Consider the following 12,823-nt stretch of genomic DNA (forward strand, 5'->3'; position numbering starts at 1 on the left):
TGTTTTCAGTCTAAAAACAGAGCTAAGCTAACAGAGCTGTAATGTAAACTATCAGCTAGCACAGTAACCTATGTGAGATGTATTATTTGTGAGCTTTTTATATTTGACAGAGAAAACTTAATAGCGGTGTCATTAAAAAAAATCGACTTCCCACTTTATTCACTGAGTCATATAGTCTGTGGAAAGGTGGTGTGAATTCCTTGGTGGTTTTCGTAGCTGTGAGTGCTTGCTGGTACACAACTCGCCTCTGCTGTTGATAATTTGGTATATCAATACTACCTATTGTTGTGCCGAATTCTACTCCCTGCTGAAAACTGCATCACGCAGCAGCTGCCGAAAACAGCTCCCCCTTCCTAAATCAGCCATGAAGAGGACAAAGTGCACCAAAATCACCCTGTCCCACCAGAATAGCTCCAAATGTGAGCTGCTAATGTCATTTCACTCCTGTAGCTTTGCAAGCTTATTGTAATGGGGGATGCAATTTTCGGCAATATCTGCTGCCGAATTCTGCTCCGTGCTGAAAACTGCATCCCCAGCCATGGGTGATGTAGTTTTCAGCAGTAACTGCTTTTATTGTTAAATATTTTGTGTGTTGTGTATCTAAGATTTAACTTCAGAAAGTTTTATATACAGTACTTCACAGTTTGCACATTCTTTAATATTAAAAATATAGCTGCAATATCTTACAATATTATTCACTACTTTATTGCTACACAGCTATGATGGTGTTAAGAGGTTGAATAATTCACAATTGATTTCATACCCTACAGTCAGAAAGGAGAAAAAGTTGTGACAGGGTGAATTTGGTGCACATTGTCCTCTTCATAGGAAGGGGGAGCAGTTTTCGGCAGGGAGTAGAATTCGGCACAACACCTATTACCAGGGTGCGATTTGTTGGGGGGGTATGGGGGAGATCAACCCCCCTCTGGTTTTTACATCCCTACTTCTGCTGAATGAATTTCATCCTCAGGGGGGACAACCCTGTCAATGATTACAAACTAATTGAATTAACAGGCAGGTTGGGACAGAGTTTTCGTACACCTATAGCCTGCATTGCTGGCACTAATGGCCCAGATGGAGTCAGGCATACTTGATTCTGTGGACATCTGTGCGTACTTGAGGCAGACCCAAAGCAGACGTCTACTGGACATATCCGCGGAACCATGCGAACTCCGTGTACGTGTACTCAGTGTCGCACAATGTAGGATGATGTAAATGTAGGAAATTGTCATGAGAAACCTAGGAAATTGGTACGCTCAGCTATGAAACCTCAAGTCCGCGCTGCCCACAGTAGCCTATGTGCAGTGTGTCCGACATTGTGTGAGCCTTAACTTTCACCTGAACCGAAGTGTTGCAGTCTCGGAATTCACGAACGTCCCCATGCACATAAATACATTGTATACCTTACCTATCTCTCGCTACTGTATATCAGTGGTTCCCAACCTTTTTTGTCTCGTGACCCCATTTTAACATCACAAATTTCTGGCGACCCCAGATATTCAAAAGGGAGAAATTTTTTTTGCTAGTGTTTTTGATCCTGTAATAGTTTGCTATACTATGTTGCAAATAAACATTAATTTTAGACGACATTTACTCTATATAATGTATATTATTATGGACGGAGGCAGAAAAGCCAGGTGTAGATTACTGCACAAAATGAGAATTTGATTTTCCTTGGTCAGGATATGTACAGTCAGTCCAGCTTGGATTTACAAGGCTGACAATTAATACTGAACAAACAATAACTTAAACTATGAATTATGAAAGAGCTGCAGCATCTGAAACTGACCACAATGAACACTTGAAAGATAAACAGTACCACAGTGCTTCAGTTTCAGTCTCTCAGTTTGTCATGTCTTTTATGGATTGGGATTGTCTCTCTCAACTCATCATATATTTTTTATTAGTAAGTTTTTATTTAGATTTTTATCAATTACTCGAAATTTCAAGCAACCCCATTTGAATTCCAGGTGACTCCACATGGGGTCCCGACCCCAAGGTTGAAAAACACTGCTCTCTCTCTCTCTCTCTCTCTCTCTCTCTCTCTCTCTCTCTCTCTCTCTCTCTATATATATATATATATATATATATATATATATATATATATATATATATATATATATATATATCAGTATCTCTCTCTCTGTGTCTGAAAGTGACATTTTTTTGACCCGCCCCAGCCCTCTCCGGGTAACCCGCTGATCCGCGCATCACTAGTAGCCTACGGACGTACGTCTGCAGGCACCAATGCACATGTTCAGCTACATCTTAATGGATTAGGTTTTATGTTACGTTTTACAGTCTGATTGAGTTTCCTGTTTGCCATAAATCCTCTTCCATGTTGGCATGATCGGCCCTTATCCATGGTCCTGAAACTTAATTAGACCATCTCCCACATCGCAGGTATGGCCGTCGCAGAAAATTACATTTTTCATGTATTTTTAGTTTGCATTAAAGATGAATGTTCAACTGTTCGACATGTAATCAGGCCGACCGTTAACTTAAAAAAGAATTACGCCTGTTGACTGCTTGTTTTTTCATGATATGAAAAAAACACCCCGCCCTCTGTTTTTTTGACAAATTGCACCTTACCCCTTTAAATGCTAAAATTGACAATAGTGTAAATGTGATTTAATTGTCATTGGTTTACAAAGGGACAGAAACGGCGGTGAGACGTCTTATACAACAGATGACCAGAAGGTTTGAGATGAGGAAGAGATGGAAGACAGTGGAGAACGATATCACATTTACACACTGAAAAAAATATGACCAATGGTTACTTAAAAAAATTGTGGCAACAAAGTGACACATAATATAATTGAATAGATTTTAAGTTCTACAATTTTGATTAGAAAGTATTGAATTCATTAACTTAACTTAAACAAAAAATATTAAGTACATGTTAATCATAGCAACAGTTGAAATGTGTTGGATTTAGTAATAGCACGCAAAATGATGAGTTATATCGCCAAAAAATACTTAGTAAATCCTAGTCAATTTCACAAGGAAAGCTGATTTATATTTACTAAGTATCTCAGCAAAAATTATTTCGATTTACTAAATATCTGGGGGAAACTGATTCATATTTACTGATAATCAAGGCGAAACTGACTTATATTTATTAATTATACGGGTAAAATTGATTTACATTTACTAAATATCTGCATAAAAATGATTTGGATTAAGTAAATAAAATGAATTACATCAACTCATATTCTAGCACACTGTTGCTTAATTCAACACATTTACACTGTTGTTCTTATTTATCTGTACCTAAAATAATTGTTTAATTTTAAGTTTTAATTTGTATCACAGGACTTTAAATCTATTCAATAATATTGAATGTCACTTTGTTGCCATAATTTTTCTGTGTCTAATTTACTCAATATCCTGACCAAACTTAAGTAAACTGTGGCATCAAGTTACATCAACAGATCACAATGCATGAAACAGCAGCAGATAAACATTTATTTGTGCGGGTTTTTAAAACATGTTTATCCAGCATTCAACAAGTGCAAAATGGTTCTTGAATGAGTGATGCCATCCAATAGCGTGGAAGCATTTAACAACATTGTAGTGTAATAACAGAAAAATTCAACATTTACATTGCACTTGTAATGTACTGCAAGAAAAAATACACATGCAGAAATCCAAACTTGACTGAAATTGCCCTAATGTACAACGGCGTATTAGGGCCACATAAGAAAAAAAACCCCGCTTGTAACTACGAGAATAACGTCGTTATTTAACGAGAATAAAGTCGTTATTTAACAAGAATAAAGTTGTTAATTAACGAGAATAAAGTTGTTAATTAACGAGAATAAAGTTAATTAACAAGAATAAAGCTGTTATTTAACGAGAATAAAGTCATTATATAATGAGAAGTTGTACCTACTCATCGATGTACAACTTGGAGCATTTTGTGAAGTTATACTTTCATGGGGGTTAGGCACAAAGGTTAAATACTGGGTCTGTCCTCCCCATAAACACATTAGTCTAAGGACTTTGAAGACAGTTTGCACACATTTGGGTTTGTTGTCAGAACCGAACAGATTTGTAGCAAATTTCCTCTTTTGTGGAGGACAAACTAATTAAGTGTTCATCTGTAGGACTATCAGTGGAAACACCAGAGAACTAAACACAGAGGGTTTGTTGCTTCTGAAGAAACTGTGGGGATTCTACTGTGAGTTTGAGTCCAGCAGAAGGGAAAGTTGCTGCTTCGCTTGTTGCCTTCGCTGTAAAACCGGAAACTGTCGAATTTTCAAAATATTACGAGTTTAATCTCGTAAAAGTATGACTTTATTCTTGTTAAATAATTACTTTATTTATCGTCAATCAACGACTTCATTCTTGTTAAATAAGTTTATTCTCATTAAATAATGAGCTTTTTAAAACGACGACTTTATTCTCATAATTTAACAACTTCATTCTCATTAAATAACGACTTTATTCTCGTTAAATGAGTTTTTTCTCGTTAATTAATGACTTTATTCTCGTTAAATAATGACTGTACTCTCGTTAAATAATGAGTTTTTTTAAAACTACGACTTTATTCTTGTTAAATAACGACTTTATTCTTGTAGTGACAAGCTTTTTTTTTCTTATGTGGCCTTAATACGCCGTCATACTAATGTTAACTAACTTCACTGAAACTCAAGCATTTCACGAAGTCTTGTGTGTCGGTTTTAACAGTGACTTGTCAATTCCCTTTTGATTAGCAAGGGTCCCTTTTCTTGAGCCAGTAGCTTATTCCTGAGGCTGTTCACTTTGGGGGAGAGCTTTGAACTATCAGGCCCAAGGAGAAGTTTCTGAAACACTTCAAACGTGTACCTGAGCTCCTTTGGATAGGCAAGATTCACAGCATACACCAACCCAATGAGCAGGGAGCAAGCCCTTGGAAAGTTACCCAGAGCAGTTAGAACTTTCACGCCCTCCACCACGATACCGATGTTGTCTGGATCTTCTGACGTGTTAGCCTTGATGTTGTAGATCTTCAGGTTTTGAACAGCAAGGTCCTGCGACACACTGTCTTCATCAGCATCCTGTAATAGCAAGAACATTGTGCATATCAGACAGTACAGCCAAAGGAGAAGGTCCTATTTCCCAAATTGCTTCCAACTGTTTGGACAAGAAAATCTGGAATTTGTCATAGCCGTTGCTTGTAATGCACTGTATTTATGTCAGTATTAAGACAAATCTGAGATAACACTTAAAAATCGTACATAAAAGCATATTTTCACACCAGGTAACATGAAAATGATCCAATCAGCTCACCAACAAATCAAAACAATTCAATCACATGATGATGGGCTGAACAGAGTTACAGCTGTAAATATTTGTAAATGAAATTTCTGAAATGAAATCAATTACTTTATCATTTCTTCCTGGCACTGTATTGATGAATATCTTATTCTACATTCGCTAACAAAGGCTGGCCACCTGTCAACCAATCTTCTGTTTGTATTTTCTCAAGAGGAAAATGTCGGAACTTGCTAACAACGGAGTGTGGACTACTGAAGAGGTACAGGCACTGCTCTGTATCATCGTGCAACAGGAGCTCGATGGCGCAGTGCCTGTACCTCTTCAGTAGTCCACACTCCGCCTACTACTGTAAGGGTCCCCTTATACAGTGTAACTGCAAAGCTACCTGTTACCGATCCGAACCATTACCATACCAATCCGTACTGTACTGTACCGTACTGATAGTGGAAACAAGACTTATGTGGCACTGTAAGTTCATTCCTGAAACTTCAAGTCTTCCACAGCAACTGGTTCAACTCTGCTCTCCTTCGCTTATTTAAAAAGTTGCCTCAGTCTCTCTGTAAAATGTCTTTGTATTCACAAAGCAGCTCTTTGGCCAGCATTTCTTAGCTACCTTTTAGGGACAAATTATAAAGACTTTAAAAAAATAAGACTTATAAAAATGCAGTTGTTTGGTAAATCATTCTTAGGAAAAAGATTAGATAAACTACTGACAAGTTTTAAATTCTGCCTATTGGTGAAATCAAATTGAGATAATAAGCACTTAATAACACTTCCTATTTCTGCACTAGCACTTAAAAATTTCTTAATGGAAAATAAAAACTTTTAAACACACTTAACAGAGGACAATGATGTAGCTTGCCAAGAACTACTGGGAGAAATATAGTTATGACTTTTTGTGATTTGACTTTCCCAAGACATACCAAGTAGAAGAGATGAGCGAGATCACCTTCTTTATATTTGAACATGTACTTCAACTTACATCGTACTCTTTTAAGAGCTGATCTGTAGATTCCCCAAGGTACATCATCAAACATCGAATGACAACATCTCTGGTCATGTTGATGTCAGGATTGCTTGGAGTCTGAAATGAAAGAAATGAACACCAGGTGGTTTATATTACTGTTAATAAGCCCCTATCAAGGATCCTTCCTGTGCCGTCTCAGGGACCAGTAGAATGAAACACTAATGAAACAAATTTTCATGCAGTTATTTCATACTCCATTTATAAAGAGAATCACAGGCTAACATTACCTCCTGTAAATTTAAGTAATGATATTCCAGCAGTTTGATCCCAAAATTCCTAGAATAAAATATTAGCAAACATAATGCTCAACAAGAAAAGCACTCGGAGAGCGCAAACCTCTGCCAAGACAGATCTGGCCCCCACCAAACTTTAATAATTTCTTCCTTGTGCCAGTATCACCATTTCCTGAAAATTTCATGAAAATCCGTCCATAATTTTTTGAGTTATCTTGCTAACAAACAAACACACATGCACAAAGCAAAGGGATCACAATACCTCCTGGTGGAGGTAATGAAGGATACCTTGAGTAGGATAGCCTGCAACCTCAACCCCATGCTTCTGCCCTTGGAGTGGAAGAGGTTCAGAAGCCGAGGAGTACATTCATCCAGCTTGGACTTGAACTTCGGTTCAAGATGCACCATTGTGATTCTGTGAAACTCATCCTGGATCTGAAAGACAAATCATGAAACCAGTTTTAAAGTCTAAAATATTACAAACATGCATACTCTTCTTATGACATTTTTCAAAAGCAATAAGCAACCTACTACAGATCATTTTTACAACCTCCATGTTTGTCGATTGTTTACCTTCTGGGTTAGACTCTACAGCATGTTAAATGGGTCATATTATGAAAAAAGTCACTTTTTTTTTATTTGGGTCTCTGATATGCCTACTAACACAGAAACTGAAACAACAACTCAGTCAGTTTAATGTGGGCTGCTTGCTCTGTACTCATGTGATTAACAGAACCATTCAGATTTGTGGTTCCACTTGATGTCACAAGGGGCTTCATTGAATTTGTAACCACCGCTGCATCTTTCTCCACCCCATGGCTTGCTAGGTAGCTGAACTCTGGTTACGGTAAGAGGTGTGACACTAATCCTAACCCATTACATGTAAGAGATTGGGCACCTTTGATTTTAATATTTATTGTATGGCATTTGTTGATGTGCATATTACCTTAAAATTGGTTTCATATTTTGTCTGACATCATAAAGGGACAGTTGATTTTTTGAAGTGAGATTGTATGAGGTATTTATCCATAGTTAGTGTCTTACCTGCAGTAGATTGTGATCTACGTGTCCCCACTGTGGAGAAACAGACAATTATACTGGTACAGATGCTGTGCAATGTACTCCTCTAAAATAACTGAACTATCCCTTTAAGAATGTCTACAATAAACTTTTTTGCTGTCACATGACGAAAACATGATTAATTAGTGTTACAGGTGTGGTAAAGTATGTACAAACCATTAACTTAATTTAACTGTATATCTATGAGAAATATGTGATCAGTATTTCTATCTATTCTGCTGCTTTAATTTCAAATTCAGGTTGGAACTACAGGTTTTGAACATCACTAACAATTTAAACTGTAGTTAATCTGCTTTTTATGCAGCAAAAGTTGATACAAAAATAGTTATCAATTTCTACAATACAAATGCTATACAAACTTTTACACAGCATGTACTGTATGTGAAATATGGTATCACGGCATATGGTGTATTACGCATAATGTAAGTGTGATACATACCTGTTCAGAACTTTTAGTCATAGATTCCTCATGCATCTGGAAATAAATTCATAACAGAATTTAATTAACACACACACACACACACACACACAAACAGGGAACATACTAGTAGTAACTTAAACAATCGAAATTTACACTTGCTTGTCCACATACTGAATGATGAAAATTTGAGTGTTAAGAAACTTCCAAACATTGTCACTCGGATACCTGCAAATATCAGTTTATCATCCAAAGAGGGTTGAATCAAGGCAACTGGACTTGTTTTTAGATCTTGAAGACATTTCACCTCTCATCCAAAAGGCTTCTTGTTCTTTAAGAAACATCTTCAATACCTAAAAACAAGTCCAGATGCCTTGATCTAACCTTTCTTTGGATAACTATCCATGTATCAGATCTAAGTCCACTACATTCAGGTCTCTAATAACATGAGGACAATAAGAGAACATTTGTTTAGGGGCGCAAAGCAGAAAGAGGTCCATGATCTTACTAAAGTAAAGAACCATATTTAAATAACCCAGTAGCCTCTGAAAGACTAGTTAGACACTTACAGTAGACTTACTTCCATGAAAAACAAAAAACATAGCAAATCATAAACAAACAGTGGCATGAAATAACTGTTGAAGCTTAATGACCTTTGTACATCCTTTACCTTAAGAGGATGTTAATAACACTGAAACATGTCATGTAAATAAGAATGAGGCTAAGAATAACCCTAACAAAGAAAATTTATAATATAATATAATTAAAAGATCTTATGCTTCATCAAAAGTTGTCTTTTAAACCTACAAGTCTTTGTTCCCTTCTTCACTTTCACCTGAGGTGAATGAAACATTATAAGGCAAATTATTTATAAAAGGAAATGTATTCTGATCGTTTTCCCATGTGGATATGGTCTCTTTTTCTGGTATTTATTTTGGTCTCATCATTCTATAAGAATGTCCAATGCTAAACTGGGTGATTTACTCTGTGGATACACACTGTTGGCAGTAGGACTTCTATAACGTTAGTGGAAAAAGGAGACATTGCGTAGCATTTGGATATGTTGAGCTTGGCATGTTAACATAATAATAAAATGATGCACAGTGTGTACAGTGTTAAATGTGTGGTCGCAAACAGACAGACTAACGAAGCCTCTCTCTGGCAGCTCAAGAGTCCGGACCAAGCTCTATGCACTGATCTGAACCCAGCATTCACACACACAGCTGGGTGTAACTGTTTATCTGTCAGTGTGAGCTGCAACCACAGACTGAAAACATAACGTTACTCCGAGAAAACTGAGTAAAAAACCAAGGAAGGCCGTTCATGCCATCCTAATGGAACTAACGGAATGTTAATGCTGAGCCTTGGTGAGAGCTGGTGAACTGGGGATTAGCAAAACACCAGCCATTGTGCTCAAAACACATTAACAGACGTTCGATGAAAATAACTCCGAATTAAATTAAGAAAGACGAAACCGCGCACTTTGTTTTAAAATGTAACGACACAAAAACGACTGATTTTTCTTCCGAAATGTGTATCATTACAAAAGCTGATAAGTATTCTGCTTTTAACAAGCTACTTGAGTAAAAATGTTACTCGAGTACAATTTAATAGTGCAAACTAAATGCAGTAACTTTAAACCAAACTCCTAAGTTTGATTACTCACCATTAACAGAAACGTTAGTTCCTCCATCACAGTGTGGGCGCGTGCTAGCTAGCTTGTTCTGGTGGGGGAGGGGGAGCTTGGGCTGAGGCCCCAAAACTACATGAAATAAAATATTAGCTTGTATTTTACGGCCATTATATAACGGTATTACCTTATACTAGGAAAAGTCACATTAAATTGTGACCTTGAGACTACTTTTTCAATCATTGCAATGCTTTTAGTCGAATCAAAGACGACGCAGACTGACTTCGAATCACTAACACTATAACTTAATTTTGACTTTCAGTGCAGTAAAGTTGGCATGTTTGGTAATTTGCAGTAACGCAAAACAATGGTTAACTGTTACAGACACTTGAATTGTTAGTTAACTAAGAACAATTAAACAGGTCTTACCTTTAAGCAAACGGTCGTCCGTGAAATGGTGGCAGATTGATGTCCTGATGAAAAATGCCTTAGGTGGGAGGTGGTTAAAATTAAGAGCTCCCAATGAGTAAAATTTACCAATTTTCTGCAATTTTGACTTTCCTGATAAACATAATTAAATTCTACTCACTGGTTCTCAGCTGATTTTATTTTTTAAAAATCTGAGTAAAAAGCAATTAATAAATTATTCAAATTTGGTGAATTCAGCTCAGTGTGATTCGAAACTGCACACAGTCTTTTTTATTATGTATAGTTTACTCTTATTTATTTAGTAAATATTACTTAACCCTGATCACAGTTTTTACAGTGCAAGATGAAATAGGCTCAGCGGTGTCATAAGCCATTTACTACCATCCTTGAAACATCTTTTTTTTTCCTTCAGTTGAATGGTTGTCCAAACAGTCCATACATATATTTTCATCTCTACAAGGTCAGATGTTTGACATTGGACCATGTTGTGCAGTCTCTGTTCTACCAAGTCAAAGAAAAATAAATGCACCTTACTGACTTTTTACTATTCACATTTTTAAAATGTATTTATTTCACTACATTATTTATTGTGTTGCATAAATACACCAGATAGCAACTTCTGCAAATGTCTAAACTTTTGTCATCATTTATGTCTTTAACTCTCAAACAGTCATTTTCAGATAGTTCACTGATTAACAGATGCTCAAGGAAGTCTGTAATATGCACTCACAGGTAACTCCATATCAATATTTAACATAAAATGAGTGATAACCAACACATGCAACATATAATATCATATTTAGCTATAAGATTCATCCAGAAATGTTTCAATCATGACATACTGATAACAGATGCAGCTGTAAACTTGACATCCACTGTGGTGAATATCAACTATTAAAAACTCGTGTGTGCCATAACTTTGAATTATCTTCAGATTTATTTAATAAATTCTCATTTGCTCATGTTGATATTCAGTTTATTTAATCAGAGCAATCTGATGAATCTAACTTGGACATAAAATAGTATTTACAGGATGTAAGGATGTTTCCTCTTCTTGTAGCTCTTTGCTGCTGAAACTCAAATTAATCGAGGGGATGATTACTTCAGTGTGATTGGTTCATAAGCAACTAATCAGCAACCTAATTATGAAAGCATGTGTTTTTACATGCGTTTTTACTGGTTTACACTATAAAGATATCATGACCATTCCATTGGATGTAGGGTCTGAAGGGGTTAAGAATAGTAATTACATAATATTCCTTTCTAGTGACTAAAGAGAATAGATAGACACTGCACATAAACAGTAAAAAAAACACAGTGGCGTCTCTGTTGACGTGAGCTGTGCGTCATTGAGTAAATACAGAAAAGCTATATTCATGGTGCTTAGAGGGTAGGGTATTATGCTGGAAACCTTGTAAGGCTCATGCATTTCACAAACTGAGATGTTAATGGTGGATATGAGCTACTTTTCAGAGGGATAGTACAGATTGTATCACAAATCACAAAAAATATTGTAGCAACACATTCAAAACTTTTCTACACAGCTAACGTTCTTGCATAATGGCTCATTTATAAGCGTATTTGCAATATTTTACAGTATTTGCAGAGTATTACATTAACCCAGAGTTTCTCAAAGTGTGTGTGTGTGTGTGTGTGTGTGTGTGTGTGTGGCGGGGGGGCAGCGCAAAGGTTTGCCAGGGGGGTCATGGGATCTCTCCTGGGTGTTTTTTTTTTTTTTTTTTTCCTTCAGGTTAGAACATGTAGCAGGTGGAACTAATGTTTTAGCATTGGACCACCCTGGACTCATTTTAGGGATGTACAACAAACAAATCTACTGTCATGGTGATCTGTCACTAGACTAAACAAAGAGTTTAGGTTTGGAGAATGGACAAAGACTGGATTGGAAAAGAAAAATGGGCAATGTTTCTGTTTTTGCACAGTTTGGACTTTAATGTTCTGAGATGTGTGATGGAAACAGGCTCATGGCAGTCACTAATATTGTTCAAATGTTCATCGTTGTTACCAAAAATTAGTTTGCCCTAAAAAAGTAACTTGATTGTCATAGTTGTAAGATAATTGCGCATGTCCTATTTTTATTTGGAAAAATGTTGCCTCAGGGAGCAGTCTAGTTGAGTTTATTTGTATTGTTCAAGCAAAAATCTAAGTTATTTTTAATTTTGCACAACAAATTATTCAAGGAAAACTAAAAAGTATTGTTATGATACTGATGTCTCTTTCAATAAAAGTTATAATTGCACCACTGTTACAATGTTGTTGGGGTTGAAGGGGGCTTGGAGATTTTTTATCCTCCAAAGGGGGGCCCGACAGAAAAGAACTGAGAACCACTGCACTAACATATGGGTTTACAGTATTATTGGGCCTCATTCACAAACAGCATGTACCCACAAATCTGTGCTTATACTCTGCATATGATTGTTTGATGCACAAATCCAGGATTCATCAATTTGTTCTTACTCTGCGAACAAATTTAGAACTGCCTCAGACCATGCGTACGCACAAATGAGGAAGGACAAAGTGACTTAGAAAATGCAAACACATACATTTTAAGTACATGAAGAGCCACATTCATTAAAAGGAGGTTTAATTAGTATTTTTTTTTAAATCATTAATTCACTAATGTATCAGCCAAATGTATTAAACAACCATGAAATTGACACACTTTCACTGATTTAATTTTCATCATTGTGACAATTGAAATATTCAACGATTCTCTCATCCCGTGC

General features: G+C 36.4%; 1 protein-coding gene across 1 annotated transcript; it reads right to left on the bottom strand.

Moving 5' to 3' along the window:
* Positions 1 to 4,532: 4,532 nt before the first annotated feature.
* On the bottom strand, positions 4,533 to 9,744 carry LOC115433765 (uncharacterized). Its single transcript, XM_030155250.1, has 6 exons — positions 9,687 to 9,744; positions 8,042 to 8,077; positions 7,567 to 7,596; positions 6,811 to 6,957; positions 6,245 to 6,346; positions 4,533 to 5,042 (listed from the first exon to the last, which is right to left on the bottom strand). The coding sequence occupies exons 1-6, from the start codon at positions 9,711 to 9,713 to the stop codon at positions 4,686 to 4,688; spliced, it is 699 nt and encodes a 232-aa protein (XP_030011110.1). The 5' UTR covers positions 9,714 to 9,744; the 3' UTR covers positions 4,533 to 4,685.
* Between the last annotated feature and the right edge of the window lie 3,079 nt (positions 9,745 to 12,823).

Source organism: Sphaeramia orbicularis, chromosome 15 (genome assembly GCF_902148855.1).
Source record: "Sphaeramia orbicularis chromosome 15, fSphaOr1.1, whole genome shotgun sequence".
NCBI classification, from domain to species: domain Eukaryota; kingdom Metazoa; phylum Chordata; class Actinopteri; order Kurtiformes; family Apogonidae; genus Sphaeramia; species Sphaeramia orbicularis.

Coding starts and splice junctions, on each gene's coding strand:
- LOC115433765 (XM_030155250.1), bottom strand. CDS start 9,713: ATGGAGGAACTAACGTTTCTGTTAATG. Junction 7,597..8,041: donor TGACTAAAAGTTCTGAACAG/GTATGTATCACA, acceptor GTTTCTCCACAG/TGGGGACACGTAGATCACAA. Junction 6,347..6,810: donor TGCAGGCTATCCTACTCAAG/GTATCCTTCATT, acceptor CTTTCATTTCAG/ACTCCAAGCAATCCTGACAT.